Here is a 16,616-nt window from a genome sequence, read left to right on the forward strand (position 1 = left end):
GAACGAGTATTCATGTTTGTCGAGGACATGCTTCGGCTCTTCAAGCGCACGGACTCGGCCATGCCGGAGGAAAAGAAGGTGCGGCATTTGATGAGCGGAGTAAAAGAACAGCTTTTTGCCGGGCTCGTGCACAATCCACCGACGACAGTCGCCCAGTTCATCAGTGAGGCAACCACGATAGAACGTACTCTGCAGCAGCGGTCGTCACAATACGAACGCCATTTCCCGGCCACCGCATGTTCTATCGGCTCTGACAGCGAGAGACAGGCCCTCGCAGACTTCATTCGGAGTATCGTTTGGGATGAATTGCGACAGCTTCAGGCAGTGGGATCCCATTCACCTGTGTCAGCCCTCGCGGATGTGATTAGACAAAAAGTCCGGCAGGCCGCCACACCCTTGGCCCCAATCGCACCACCGATTCCCGAGGCCCCAGTCCTGACATATGCAGCGGCATTGCGATCCCCTGCACCACTGGCTACAGATCCTGCTATGCGGCCAAGGTACCAGGCTATGCAGCCATTCCACGACAATGCTTCGAGCCCGCCTCTCGGCTCAAGGTTTTCGAGCACACCCACCTATCTGCCATCTATCTATCTGCCTATCACCTATCTGCCTCAAGACAAAGTGGTAGCAAGGCAAGCACGTAGCGCACCTCGGATAACCGTCCGCTCTGCAATCACTGCGGCGAAGCGGGTCACGTATACCGGAACTGTCAATACTGGCAACTAGGTCTCCGCGGCTTCCACCCTGATGCTCGATGCCCGTGCTACAGTAAGCGCCGCCGCGAAATCGAAGCCTTTCTCACGGGCCAACGAACTCCTTCGACTATTTAGCACCGCCAGTCGAGATCACCATCGCCTCACCGGTTTACGTCACCCAGTTTGCCCTCATCGTCTTTCGCTCCTTTCAGGAGCCGGTCACCAAGTCCCTGCAGGGTAAACTAGGAACAGCGACTACTGGGTGTGAACTCGCGGCCCAGTGAACTGTAAAAGACCCTCCTTCGACGCAACCACCGGACGAGGACCATTCCGGTTTCGCAGTGTTCTCCGACAGCAGAAAGATCGTTTCTGCCGAAATCGCTGTCTTCGTCGACAATCATGCTGTCAACGCCCTCGTCGACACCGGTGGCGACTATTCCGTAATGAGCGCCACACTGGCATCTGAACTGAGGAAGGTTACCACACCGTGGCAAAGACCCCAGTTGCGCACGGCAGGTGGCCATCTGGTGATGTCTACTGGTATGTGCACGGCACGCATTTGAATACGTACATCGACATTTGGGGGCTCTTTCCTCGTATTGCGCATGTGCTCTCGGCCAGTCATTCTAGGAATGCACTTCCTTCGTGACGACGGTGCCGTCATCGACCTTTGTGAATTACTTGTGTCGTTCAAGGATCCTTTTTGCGCTGCAACTGACAGTACACAATTCCGGAAAAGAGCGCTCCGTGTTACCGACGATTCTCTGACTCTCCCACCTCAAAGCAGGCTCTTTGTCAAAGTAGAATTGGGACAGGACGTGTCTGACGCGGTAATTGCGGAGGCCAATTTTTTTCTGCTTATTTCACGACAAATATGTGTCGCCCGAGGAATCATTCAGCCTAGCAACAGGCATGTTCACCTGCTGGTCACGAACTTCAGTGACGAGTATCGCCACCTAACGAGACACACTGCCATTGCATATTGTGAAGAACTTGCCGATGCCGATGGTTCTTATACGTTAGCTTCATTTTCATTGAATGGCCACTCTGACGAGCCCTTCGCGAGCACTCTCGACGTAAATGACAGGCTATCTTTGGCTTAACGACTATCTTGGCTTTTGCGTATACTCGGCTCATTTCAAGACTGCTTTGCCACTACGTCAAAGGTTAAGCAGACACCACTTGCTCAGCATCGTATCTTCATGGAACCCCCCGAGAGACCTATCCGACAACAGGCCTATAGAATGTCGCAAAAAGAGCAAGACGCTATACGTGACCAAGTCCAGCACATGCTTCAGGACGACGTCATCCAGCCATCGACCAGTCCCTGGGCTTCGCCAATTGTGCTAGTAAAGAAGAAGGACGGTGCGTTGCATTTTTGCGTTGATTATTGTAAACTGAACAAGGTCACCAAAAAGGACGTTTATCCTCTACCCCGAATAGATGACTCATTGGACTGTATACGCAACGCTAAATATTTTTCCTCCATGGATTTGCGTAGCGGCTTCTGGCAAATCACAGTGGATGAGCGCGACCGTGAAAAGACTGCGTTTATTACTCCCGACGGCCTGTACGAGTTTAAAGTGTTGCCTTGCGGTCTATGCTCAGCGCCAGCCACTTTTCAAAGAATGGTAGATACGGTTTTCATGGGGCTCAAATGGCAATCATGTCTTGTTTACCTTGATGACGTCGTGGTTTTTGCAGACACGTTTGAACAACACGTCTAACGCCTTCAGGCAGTTCTTTAGGCAATCAGAACAGCGGGGCTTTCTCTCAAACCCGAGAAATGTCATTTTGTATATGAAGAACTGAAGTTCCTTGTTCACGTTGTGAGCCATGCCGGCATCCGCCCAGACCCAGAGAAAACCCTCGTCGTTGCCGCCTTTCCTGTGCCCACAAATAAGCGCGACCTACGCTGATTTCTGGGGCTCTGTGCGTATTACAGGCGCTTTGTCAAAAACTTTTCGAAGATTGCTAAATCCCTCAACAACCTTACAAAAGACGGTGTTTTGTTTGTTTGGGGTCCCGATCAGTGCCAAGCGTTCGACACCCTCCGAAACCTCCTTCAGGCTTCGCCTGTACTGGGTCATTCTGACGAAAGCGCCGACACGGAATTACATACTGACAGCAGCAACGTTGGACTAGGAGCAGCATTAGTTCAGTGGCATAATGGCGTAGAGCGCGTGATTGCTTATGCAAGCAGAACGTTATCCCCCAGCGAAGAAAAACTATTCGGCAACCGAAAAGGAATGCCTCGCTGTCGTCTGGGCCATAACAAAGTTCCGCCAATACTTGTATGGCCGCCCACTCAGGGTAGTTAGCGACCACCATTCCCTTTGTTGGCTCACAAAGCTCAAAGATCCTGTGTCTTGCACGATGGAGCCTTGGGCTACAAGATTTCGATGTCACTATCATCCACAAATCTGGGCGCAAGCACACCGACGCCGACTGTCTCTCACGTGCACCGGTCGAAAATGCCAACACTGACCTTGAAGACGACGAAACTTTTCTTTCTGCCGTATCAGCAACCCGCTTGGCTGAGCAACAGCGTCATGACTCGGAGCTCTTCCCGTTCATTGACTACCTGGAAGGACGCAATTCCCACCCTCCACGAAGCTTTGCACGCTCACTATCCTCCTTTTGTTTCCGCGATGGAGTGCTTTATAAAAAGAACTTTCATCCTACACAAGCTATGTATCTGCTTGTTGCACCAACTACGCTACGTGGTGACACACACACGCACACACACACACACACGTCTTTCTTCTATACCTGCTCCAAATTTGAATTTTAGTTTGCCAAAAGTAACATTGTGCTGCTTCCAAAATTGCTCCAAATTTTATGTTGGCTTTTGCGCCTCTGCTTCTATGAAATTCATCAGGGAAGAGGGAATTAATATCTACTGCTTTCATGTATGCTGTCTGATCTGACTTTTTTTTTCTCCAATTTATTACCTTTGGCAGCCTTCTAAAACAGTGGGAATCATTTTCAAGTATACTGCTGCGAGAGTTGGGTCTTCTAGCAGAAAAGTAAGTTTTCCTTGTGTTTCTATTTGTCTTGCTAGAGATGGATGACTAGCCGTGTTTGCATAGCCTTATTTCGAGAACTCAATAGGTACAATGAGCTAGCTTCATAAAATCATTGTCGTAACCCAGGGTTATTGTTTATTGGTGATTTGTTTAAATTAAGAAGTATAGTTATCCTAGTTCCTTTAGCATGTTCGTTTTTCCTTTTTCTTTCATTTCTCATATTAGCCCTCCTCTGTCAAGTGTAATTTGCATTTGTTAAAGGGCCAGTCAACAGGCTCCAAAATGCACATGAAAAGCTCGCGCTTTTTTCCTGCACGTGACCAACCTCCTTCCACACGCAGTGACGTCAACTCGGCGTTCGCTGGCGTGACGCAGCACGCAGCTCGTCGATTGGTCTAAACCAGGTCTCAAAAACAGTAATGAAGTCAACGTCACTGATCACCGAGTTGACGTCACTGCGTGTGGAAGGAGGTAGGTCATGTGCAGGAAAAATGCGCGAGCTTTTCGTGTGCGTTCGGAGCCTGTTGACTAGCCCTTTAAGAGGCTTCAGCAGTGCAGTACTACATAGTCAGACCTTGACAGAACAAACCTCCATTTAATGAAATCATCATTAATTTCATCTCGCAATCCATAGCTTCATTGAAGTTTTTTTCTTGCTATTTCTTGCAGTTCATGTTTAAGTGGGCCATGACACAGCTCCCAACAATTTATGGTTTTCAGTAAAAACTAGAACTAGAGGGTCTACTATGCCTTTATAGGTATGTAAAGTGGGCCATAAGAGAACATTTCAGTGCAACACGGGCTTTATAAATCGCTAGATGTAAATCCAACGTACCGCTGATGACCACCTTTTTTTCCATGGTACTTGTGACGTCATGTGTTAGAAGAAGTGATAGGTCACCTTCTACCAAAGTTTCAGTCAGCGCTAATCGTTCAGTTTCATCACTAAGTTGAAGAAAGCTAAAATATCTCAATTTCATGCACTGCTTACCACGGAATAATATTGTTTACGGTAATGCAGAGGCTCGCACAGCTAGCTGCTTCTTATTTCACGGCTTGCGAGTGCGTCACTGTTGCCCAAACTCAGACCGCTCACCAGTATATAAATATATTTAATTATAGATTAAGTGCTTGACCAAGTGGGCTGAAGTATCCCTGGCTTAATTGTGAATGCACAAGGATTAGCCCATATAACACAGATCATGATTTAAAACGGGGTGTTGCAGCCTCGTTAAGTAAGTCTTATTGCACTCACATTCCCAATCTCTCATTAACAAATGAAACATTGGTAAAGAGAAACTTACCTTTTGCAGGTGACTTTCTACACAGCAAAATTGCTGGTGAGAAAGTAATTAAGTTTGAAGCGTTCTGTGGTAAGGCTTTTTGTTGCGTAAAAGTAAACTGTGCTCTCTTACGCCTGCAAGTCCACACCGAACGTCAATGCCTCTGCAAAAGGCAATCTCTGTCAAGGCCAGCAATCGAGCCCGCCTGACGCGACCAACTCAACGACGTCATCAAGCGGCGGCGGCGGTCTGTCACGCAACGTACCGTGAACCTGTTGAAGCTATCGGCGCCTTCCAGTCTGGCGAGTCTTACGCAATGCGTGGGAACGTAATTTGTCCTTGGCTGCAACCGCGCGCAGCAATCGGTGCCTTCGAGTCTGGCGAGTCTTGCGCAACGTGTGGCAACATCCATCGTCTTTGGTGCAACCCTGCGCAGCGGCGGACCCCATTGGAAGATTCCGACATCACGGCCAGCGGCGCTTCTGGTGGGACATTTGGTTACTCAAAGGATCCACCTGGTGCCCATGAAAAAAGCCCTGTGGCGTGTCACAGCAGCTGACCTATGCGTCAGAGAAGCCTCTCGTCGATTCGAGTCCCTTTGTAGTCGGCGCGCCCAGTGTCCTTGGCCGCGGCGAGTTTCGTGGTGCCCATCGTAACCTCGTCGGTGGTGTGCCTCTTAACAGCTTGCGAAAGAAGACGTCTCGGCTCTTCGAGTCCCTAAACTGTCGGCCCCAGTGCTGAATTTGTAATGCCTCTATTTCTTTGCTGTACATAAACTTTGCCTTAACTCACCGTCGTCTCGTCCACTCGTCTATCAGCTCTGTGCAGAAGCAGTCGCAAGCTGAGTATCACACGCTATTAAACGGCTGGTGACCGTGTCGGCAGAGTTCATAGCAGTGGCTCCTTCGGGACCGTGTTTGCGTCTCGTCTTCGTAACAGTGGTTGGCAGCTGCGGGATCGGCCGGCGTCAGTAACATCGATGCGGTGAGTGCCTGATGTTTTCCCCTAAGTTCACCAGACTACTCTAGCACAGGTTATAGTAGTTTAGAGAAAGGCTGTGTGAAGCATTAGAGTGAGCTTCGATTGTTTCAAGCCAAGTCGAAGTGCTTTGAAACCAAAGTTAATGCGGAGGGTGTAAACACGGAAGTGTTCAAAATTGCTTGCGCATCTTGCTAGTAGACTTATAGTGAGTATGGCAAGTAGATTCTTAACAGGGGCAAATAGCAAGAGGCTAGTGTGAACCATGGAGAACCTTAAAGTGAAGAAACTCATCGAAACTTGTGAGGAACTCTGCATTACTTTGGGCCGTGTGAAACGAAAGCGAGCGATCCTTGAGATCATGAAGGATGAAGGAGTGTCGGCTGAGGAAGATGATGAGGCCTGGGCGGATATCAAAGCACGCCACGAGGAGGCTGAAAGGCGAGAACGTCGTGAGCGTGAGGAAGCCGAGAGACAAAAGCGCCTCGGGTTGAAACGAATAGAATTGGCAATCCTGCAGTGTTCGCAGGTGCCTAGCGTAGCTTCTGCGACAGTTCAGGTCAGCGGTTATAAAATTTGGGATCGACTGCCACCATTCGTAGTAGGCGAGGACATGGCGAAGTATCTCGTCAAGTTTGAACACGTCTTTGAGCGAAATGCTTTGGAGCCATCTCTTTGGGCGCAGAACCTGTTAGCTCTTCTTCCCGGGAAATTGTCCGACGTGATAACATGCTTGTCGAGGGAATCGTTTGAGAGCTATGACGAGGTTAAGGAAGTGCTCTTGAGACGTTATAAGTTGTCACCCGAGGCTTTCAGGCAAAGGTTCCGGTATGCTAAAAAGGGGAATGAGTCACACTTTGACTTTACGTTTTGTCTCAAAGCCGATTTAATTGAATGGCTCAAGGGCGAAGGTGTTTATGACGATCGCAATAAAGTGGTAGAATGCATTGCATTGGAGCAATTCTACCGCTGCATCGAGGAGGATGTCAAGCTTTGGCTGCAGGACAAACTTGGTGAAGTACAGCTAAACAAAGCAGCAGAGTTAGCTGAGGAGTATTATACTCGCCAAAAGTTGCATAGCAGGGCAGTGCGCCTTGAAAAGGATAAAAGAAAAAAGGGCTTTTCAAAGAAAACTGATCAGCGGAAACCCACTACACACCGTAATTTCAAGAAGGACCCGTTTCTTACAAAGGATACTGTAGGGGAAGGGCGAACAGAAGTGGAGAAATCGAGTGAGGTTCATAAACAACGCACTGATACCAAACGGGCGTTTGAATCAGGAAAGCCGCTAATCTGCTACAACTGCAAAAAAGAAGGGCACATTGGGAAAAACTGTAAGCAAAAGTTTGCTTTCGCAACAATCTGAGAATCGGAAAAGAACATGTGATTGTTAGACCTGCATCTCCAAGAAATTAGTTTGAATGGAAAAACGTGTCAAGCACTTCGGGACTGAGCGGCAACCATGGACATTGTTCATCCTTCGTTGGTGTCTCCAGATGACTTTACAGGAGAATAATAAAGTTTTACCACCACAGGAGAATGCGCGTGGATCAGACAAGTCGCCGAGGAGCAGAGTGCTTGCTTACCGATCGCTACGGTTGTCATTGAAGGCCCGTTCGGTAAGCTTCGCACCGAAGCGGCTGTGTCTGCCGCGCTCTTCGATCGTTTTCGTTATCCTTTTTCCAATAACTCAAAGCAGCTACTCAAAGAGCAGGATAAATCGTTCTTCTCCAACTTAGCGTACATGGCCCTCACGCGATCGCAAGCGCGGAAGCTTTCGCAGGAACTTGATCTTGTTCAATGTGGTAAAGCACAAAGTGCAAAAGCTGCTGATCTGTGTGACCTTGGCGGTGAGTCGATGGAACCTCAGACATGAAATTCTCTGTGTGAGTCATTTGAGCAGTCACTCGAGTGGCCAGTCACCGAAGCGACTGGCGTGGTCTTTGTCGGCGGAGAAGACGACATGGCGCCATTGAGTCAGAGCGAGAAGGGTGCAACGCTCTCGCCTGTAGCGGAAAGTTGGAGTGAGCTGTCGAGGGTTGATCGAGAAACGCTCATTCGAGAACAGCGTGAGGACCTCTCAATTAAAGCGTTAATGGAAAGCATAAACTTGGGAAAAAAGAAAAAGAATGTTTCCTTTTTTCAGAAAGCAGGGCTCCTGTATCGGAGCTACACAAATGCGCAAGGTCGAACGTATGAGCAGCTCTTGGTGCCACAAATGTATCTTCGCCAACTATTGGAACTGGCGCATGAAAACGCGTGGGACGGGCATCTTGGCATTAAAAAGGCCAACGATAGAGTTTCCCTTGAGTTTTATTGGCCGAAATGCTGGAAGGATATCGAAGACTTTGTACGCTCATGCGACACTTGCCAGAGAGCGGGGAAATCCATGGACAAGTGGAATTTACCCATGAAGCTTGTGCCAATTATCACAGAACTTTTTCGGCGCCTAGTAATCGATATCGTCGGACCGTTGCCAGAGTCAAGGCAAGGTTGTCGGTACATCCTGACGGCCCTCTGTGTAGCCACAAAATTTCCGGAAGCGATACCACTTAAGGAGCTCAATTCCCCTTATGTCGTGGATGCAGTGCTATCTATATTTGCACGCGTCGGATTTCCTTCTGAAATCCAAATCGACAATGGTAGTGTCTTAACCAGCTGCCTTACCTCTACCTTAATGGATAAATGTGGAATAAAAGTAGTGCACAGCTCTATCCATCACCCGCAATCTAATCCGGTAGAGTGTATGCATTCCGTTCTGAAACGGATACTGAGAGCTCTTTGCTACGAGCACAAATGCGACTGGGAAGCGTGTATTCCTCCCGCTATGTTCGCTTTGAGATCAGCTCCTCATGAAAGCACTAGTTTTAGCCCTGCAGAGCTTGTGTATGGCAGGAGTTTGAGAACACCATTGGGAATGCTACGCGAGTCCTGGGAGGGATTCGATGAGGACCCTAATGTAGTTGCGTATGTTTCAAACCTCTTCAGAGGCTTGGAAAAACGAAAGATCTTGTGGAAAGCCACATGAAGGCTGCACAAGTGTTGTCAAAGAATTACTACGACAAATCGGCTAAGAAGCGCACCTTTGAATTAGGTAGTCAGGTAGTGCTGCTGCGGCCGTCCAAAAAGAACAAGCTTGAGGTTCATTGGGAAGGGCCCGTCAAAGTAATATCGAAGCTTTCTGATACCAATTATGAAGTGAAATTAAGAAGGCGGCCGAACAAAATTTACCACAGTAACTTGATGAAACCATATGTTCAACATGAAGCGGTCGTAAATCTGCTGTTGAATGCTTCAGAGGAAAAGGGACCAGAAATTTTGAGTTCTAGTGATGTAATCGAAAGGTGATTGGAGGTAATCTTGGAGCAGTTGAAAGAGCCTAGGTTAACTGAAGTCCAGAAGGAGGACCTGAGAAGGGTTGTTTCCGAGTTTGAAGACGTGTTTTCAGACCGTCCCGAAAATATGACGGTGATTGAACACGATGTCGAGCTAACTTGTAAGGAGCCAATCCGTAGCAAGCCGTATCGTTGTTCCCCTGTGCAAAAGCAGATCATGAAAGAGAAGATCGATAAAATGCTGGAGTTGGGAGTCATAGTACCGGGCGAGAGTGACTATACATCCCCTCTAATATTGTTCAAGTACCCGGAAAAGATCTGAGGCCATGCATCGATTATCGGCGTCTTAATGCCTAAACTCGAGACCAAGCTTACCCGATACCAAACCTATAGGAGAGGGTAGAAACTGTGTCACAGTCCAGCAATATTTCCACGTTAGACCTTGTGCGAAGGTATTGGCAAGTCTCCCTTACGGAGCGCACTAGCCGCTATGCCACATTCGTTTCTCCATTCGGAACGTATCGTCCACTTAAGCTGAGCTTTGGATTGAAAAATGCGCCCTTTTGTTTTTCAGGCTTAATGGACCGCGTTCCTTATGGCCTCTCTGAGTTCACTCTGCCATATCTTGACGATGTCGCCATCTTCTCAAACAACTGGGAAGAACATGTCGAGCATTTGCACGTCGTGCTGAACAGGTTGAAAGAAGCTGGTCTTACTGCGAAACCGACTAAATGTCACTTAGGGTGCGGCGAGGTGTTTTACCTGGGACACGTTGTGGGGCGTGGCCGGCGTAGACCTTCAGAAATTAAGGTAGCCGCTGCCGTGAACTATCCATGACCAACCACAAAATCTGAGATTAGGGCATCCTTGGGCCTAGCTGGATACTATAAGCATTACGTGCAAAACTACTCTAACATTGCCAGCCCTCCAACTGACGCACTTTGAAAGTCCGAGCTGGTTAAAGTAGTATGGAGCTCAGAAAAGGAGAATGCGTTTTGCAAGCTGAAACAGGCCCTAAGCGAAAAGCCCGTTATCATGGCACCCGATTTCTCTAAGAGGTTTGTCGTTCAATGCGACGAAAGTGATCGCGGCATGGGAGCTATATTGTGCCAGGAAGACATTGCTGGTAACGAAAGGCCAGTTTTGTATTTAAGTCGAAAACTGAGCTGCAGGGAAGAGGCATACAGTACCTCTGAAAAGGAATGCGCTTGCCTCGTGTGGGCTGTTCAAAAGCTAGCCTATTATGTCCCCGGTTTGAGATTTGTGGTCAAAACGGAGGACCATTGTCCTCTAACCTGGTTAAATAACATGCCGCCTAAAAGTGGCCGGTTACTGAGGTAGATCATGATACTCCAACAGCACAACTTTGACGTTCGCTACAAAAAAGTAAAGCCAAAGGCTTGTAGACGCATTAAGCCATGCGTTTTAGTTAGTACCTTCTCCACCTTTTGGTCTCTCGATGGCAATTCAGGGCAAAATTTTGTCATCATCACGGCCTTAGCTAAGTGCTCTCATCCAGAGTGATCTCAAGGGGCCAACTTTATGTTGTTTTCTCTTTTATTACGTTGTTGTACACGTAAAAATTTGAGTTCTCGTTTGAAGAGTCTTGTGTCCCACATGTGCCTCTTGATGTAGAGGGAACGAAATTCTGATAGACACGTAGCTAGGTATATGTTGTACTATACTTTGTCTGGTGTTCTGTCGGGTAACCGAGGGCACTTGATTGTGTCGTGTGTTGTCTGTTGTCGAACCGTTCTGGACAAGTTGCAAAACCATCGACAAGTGATTGAGACCAAAAATTGTCAGAAGAGACAAGCGAAGCTGGCCGGAAAGTTGTGGCGACAAGCCAGTGGAACTGGGATCCGTCCTCAAGAATGGAATGTGTTCACGGAACGGAGTCTGGAGCTACATTCTCCCCATGGCCCTGGAGGCAAACCTGGAGGGACCTGGCGAACGAGTGCGCTCGACATTTGAGTCACGTAGAAGCAGCTCGTCTTTCCGGCGTATTGTCTGGTGGCAGGGGTGTTGTTACGCCTGGGAGTCCAGACAGAACGTCAATGCATCTGCAAAGGCAATCTGTGTCAAGGTCAGCAATCGAGCCCGCCTGACGCGACCAACTCAACGACGTCTTCAAGCGGCGGTGCCAGTTTGTCATGCAATGCACCGCAAACCTGTTGAAGCTATCGGCGCCTTCCAGTCTGGCGAGTCTTATGCAATGCGTGGGAACGTCACTCGTCCTTGGCTGCAACCATACGCAGCAATCGGCGCCTTCGAGTCTGGCGAGTCTTACGCAACGCATGGCGACATTGCTCGACCTTGGTGCAACCATGCGCAGCGGCGGGCCCCATTGGAGGATTCCGACATCACGGCCAGTGGCGCTTTTGGTTGGACATTTGGTTACTCAACGGATCCACCCGGTGCCTATAAAAATAGCCCTGCGGCGCGTCGCCAGCAGCTGACCTATGGGTCAGAGAAGCCTCTCGTCGGTTCGAGCCCCTTCGCAGTCGGCGCGCCCGGCGTCCTTGGCAGCGGCGAGTTTCCTGGCGCCCATCGTGACCTTGTCGGTGGTGCGCCTCATAATAACAGCGTGCGAGAGAAGACTTCTCGGCTCTTCGAGTCCCTAAACTGTCGGCCCCAGGGCCGAATTTGTAACGCCTCTATTTCTTTGCTATACATAAACTTTGCCTTAACTCACCGTCGTCTCGTTCGCTCATCTATCAGCTCTGCGCAGAAGCAGTCGCAAGCTTAGTATTACACGCTACCAAACGGCTGGTGACCGTGTTGGCGGAGTTCGGAGCAGTGGCGCCTTCGGGACTGTGTTGGCGTCTCGTCTTCGTAACAGCCCCCTACCTTGCCAGCCAATCATTGATTACAACTTAGGTGCGATGGACATTTTAAATAGCGACAAAAAGCTCTGTTTAGCAAATACAGTGCAATGCGAAACCATGTTGTCACTTCATGTGTAAGTAAAGCAACAGTTAAGGGAAGACGACCACTTGATGAGATGAATAATTCTTGAACATGGGTTGTCACTGGAGCCAATGTTTCGACAAGTCGTCTTGCCATTACAACAAGGCATTAACTGCCTACCTTAGCACATGTGTGTATGCTGTGTACACTCTCCCCCGGTAAAAACATAAGAGGAGAGCAAAAATACAAAAACCGGGTGGGAGGCTGAGGAGAAAGGGATAAATATTGAGATAAGCTGCCGGGCTGAATTGTCAGTAAAAAGAAGCGGAAGCATAATAGTAATAAAAAAAGTATGGGGAAAGGTCTGCATTAGAAAACCAGAAGAGGAGACAGGTATTTCTCTGAATCATAGTTTTCAAAAGCAAGCATCCTGTAAAAATGAGTTTCGTGATGATATGATCAAGACAGTTTGAAATTCTTAGAAGAAAGGCTTAACTCTCACTGGTTTTCACTGTGTATCTACGTACCATATCTGAGTTAAGTTCAATGGCCCCCTTTGAAACCTTTAGATCTAATGGCTGGGGTGTATTAAACTTGTGAATAAAATATGGCTCTGGTATGTTACACAGACAACTTAATTAAGGTGCCAGTGCGATATCAAACAAATTGAAAACTTTCAATCTGTTTGACAACTATACTTCAGAAAACTAGTAGCAAAGCAAAAGTGCAGTGTTACCACCATCCCTGTCAACATTGCTGTCAAAGTTCCAGTAAACAGCCCCGAAGTCCAAAAATTAGAATGTAGAGAAATACTATGCACAATCATGCTGCTACAAGAATTTCGCAAATAAGGAAGTTACAGGGGTTAGAACATTCATTTCAGCTGGTTTCAAATTTTTACGTGGCCTCGCCATTCTTCACCATAGCGAGGGGGAAGGGTGGCTCGTCTGTGTCTCTATCGCTTTGGCTACGTGGCTCCGCCGCGGTGGTCTAGTGGCTAAGGTCTTGGCTGCTGACCCCCAGGTCGCGGGATCGAATCCCGGCTGCGGCGGCTGCATTTACGATGGAGGCGGAAATGTTGTAGGCCCGTGTGCTCAGATTTGGGTGCACGTTAAAGAACCCCAGGTGGTCGAAATTTTCGCAGCCCTCCACTACTGCGTCTCTCATAATCATATGGTGGTTTTGGGACGTTAAACCCCACATATCGATCGATCGATCGATTTGGCTATGTGACAAGACTTCATTGATACATCATAAGCGTGCAGCCAGTGGCTGAGCAGTGCTTCCCCCACATGAGGAGGTGTCATGAGGGCAGGATGCAAAAAGCACCATTGTCCTTGCAGTAACGTAGTGAGACACCTCTTTATCTGGCAGCCTTTCATCCTAGCTATACCGCTTCTTCCAGTAGTCTCGGGCTCTACAACATGGCAGAGGGCAGCACAGGTAACAATTCGGTAGATCGACATACCTTGGGAATCGATGTTATGTGAAACATCCAGAGAGAAGGTGACCGTTTTGTAATTTTTTATTGAGCAACACATTATCAAATGATGCTAAATATATGAAAAAATGTTGTACGCACAAACATAAATTGAACAGTCACACATGTTTTACATAACCAGTTGTTTACACTTGCACATTGGTGCCAACAGTAACATGAGTAGACTGATTTTAAACGAAAGTTGAAGGGACCAGAAAAATGGGTTCTATTTAAGAGGAGTTTTGTTTACTGAGAGATAAACAGGGGTACAATATTCAAGTGCGAAACCAATTATATTAGAGGCAGTTGTTCGATTTGAGCAGCAGTTTTGTTTAAGAGAGTTTCGTTTAATGGGAGTCTACTGTGTTAGGTAAGCTGATATGAAAGGCTTGTGCTCAAGAGAATGGTAGCCTTGGACCCTGCTACTGTATTAGGTAAGCTGATATGAAAGGCTTGTGCTCAGGAAGATGGTAGCCTTGGACACTGCTACATAAATTAACTGTAGTGGATGGCAATTAACTACAACTCCCGATAACCTGACGAAACGTCTGTATCATAGGAGTACATATGTGATGTTTATAAAATTGAATATCCAGCATTGAAACCCAATTGAGCTTTCCCTAACATTGAACCTCGATAGTGTATTTTTTCCAAAGCAGTATCGAGACATGGCATGACTCTGTGGTAGAATACTTGATTGCCATGCAGAATGCTTATGTTCAATTCCTACTGGGACCCTGATGTTCTTTGGGTCAACACTGCCGGTGTCAGTTTTTCTTAACACTCTCTTTAGCAATGTCTGTTGCAGTTTCTGAGTACAGATAAACTGTCAATCACCTGTGGCGCATACCCACTTACCAGTGGCACATACCCACAGCCACTGTCTGGCAGATAGTGTTTGACGACGTACGCAACAGGATTGTGAGATTATTCATGTCACGACCAGCAGGTCATATTCGTCAAACTGTCTTGCTCTTTCATACTAATTTTGGTTCTCACCAAGTGAAGTGGGTGATCACGAGAGCCCCTAAACGTAGGCAGCTAGATAGACAAACAGGCAGACAGTCACTAAATGTGCCTGGAGTACACAAAAAAATACTTCACATTTAAAAGACCACCAAGCCTACGCGATGCACGCAGCACTGTCACAGCAAAAGCTGGAAGAGCAGCCTTTCAGAGTCTTCTTTAACACTCTTTGGGTAGCTGCTGCAAGCACATTTGCAGGGTACCCTCTACGCTATCAATCATTGTGGCAGGCATTTACTGTGCCATTCTTTGTCATTCTTCTGAGAAGCGTGGTACCCACTGCTCACTTTCAAGAAATTTTGTGCAATTAGTTTTCATGCTGTGGCTGACGACGATGATGAATTATGCCAGAAGCTTTTGTAGTCCGGGGCACAATCCCCCACAGTGGGTATGCGCCACAGTCAATAGGTGAACAAGATCAAGCTTTTGTAATGGGTCGGAACAATCGACAATCCACTCATTGTGCAATTCGCAATATGTGACACCTGGTTGTTCCTTTGCTGTTCTAAAACGCTTTATAACTTGTATTAATGCCATTCTTTTCCCGATATAAAGTCTGCCTAAGGTCAGTTTGCTAAGGAGTCGTAGGAACCAGCATGGCTTGGTGGTAGAATACTGGGTTGGCATGCAAGGGACGCTGGTTCGAATCCCATTAAGTCCTTCGTGATTCTTTATTTTAGATTTGAGTTTTTTTTTCTTATTTCATGCGATAGAGGTTGCGGACACCGGTGACGGCGGACAACTACCACGCGGCACGGGACCCTTATTGTGATACCATAGCAGCTTTCGCTGTAAAATGCAGACTGCATGGCCATATCTACATCACTTCAGGACCAAGGCACCATCTTTAGGGCAAGGGACCAACCGACAAGCTCAGGGGCACATCAAGTTGCCCATGGGCAAGTTCACGTCACTGTGTATATGAGGGGCATTAGTCAGAGGGGAAGAGGCGAGGGAATCGCTTTTTGAAATTAATGGTCTGCGCAGTGCTGTAATTGGAAAATTTGATCGCCAAGGTCTACTCTACGAATTGGTGAGCTTGCTTGTGGGGTCCAAAAAAAAAAAATAGTCGGAGCCTGTTTACTGGCCCTTTAGCATGCTTACGAGTACATGTTTCTATGATGAGAACCTGAAACACTCTTGCTTGTTATGATCTCAATAGTTTGTGGGTTGTATCATTTTGATTGTGTTTACAGTAATTAAGATATTAAATCTTGCATGCGGACAAATGAGTAACATCGCCTTACGGACTCTTGGAAGCTTCTGTACAAAGCTCATAAAAATTTTATGTGACATAAGCGTAGCTCTTCAAACTTTATTGAGTTTTACATTGATGTTGTTTGAAAGAGTTTGCTGGTTCCCATGTAAAAAAATGTAAGAGATTTATAGTAGACAGGGAGCAACTTGCGGCATTTCCTGTCCCTAGAAAAATTTTGTGTACCACTTATTAAACAGCAGCAACTATAATACTGCTTAATCTCTGCTTTTTGTCTAGGCTTTTGGATTCTCCTTGTTTCTTTGTCAATACTTACTGAAGGTTGCCTTGCAAGCTAGTCGCTGTGTACTATTACATGCTGTGCAGTTGCATATCTGTTGAGAATGTGCAGTTGCATATCTATTGAGAATGCCTGTAGATCAGCTGCTTCATAGCTTTTTGCCTAGTGATAGCATTAAAGCTTTCCTGTTCCTTTTGCAGTGAAATTCCTGATGATGGTCCGACTAAAAAGCTGGAACTGGTGCGTACTTTCAGTGTGTACAAGAAAATCGGTGGACCACTGTGATTCAAAGCTAATTCATTTTCCTGAGACTGTGATCAGAAGCTCGGTTGTTGTTTTTTGTGGTCATTACTATAGTTATTATAACATTATTTTTATTTT

At 47.2% G+C, this 16,616-nt stretch overlaps 1 protein-coding gene across 1 annotated transcript in view; it reads left to right on the forward strand.

Annotated features, from left to right (window-relative positions):
• LOC119176530 (uncharacterized) overlaps window positions 1-16,616 on the forward strand; it is a 196,611-nt gene that overhangs the window by 37,091 nt on the left and 142,904 nt on the right. Inside the window, exons 7-8 of the mRNA XM_075877830.1 lie at window positions 3,662-3,727; window positions 16,436-16,475. Coding sequence (XP_075733945.1) covers window positions 3,662-3,727; window positions 16,436-16,475 — 106 coding nt within the window. The remainder of the gene's footprint in view (window positions 1-3,661; window positions 3,728-16,435; window positions 16,476-16,616) is intronic.

Source organism: Rhipicephalus microplus, chromosome X (genome assembly GCF_043290135.1).
Source record: "Rhipicephalus microplus isolate Deutch F79 chromosome X, USDA_Rmic, whole genome shotgun sequence".
Lineage (NCBI taxonomy): Eukaryota > Metazoa > Arthropoda > Arachnida > Ixodida > Ixodidae > Rhipicephalus > Rhipicephalus microplus.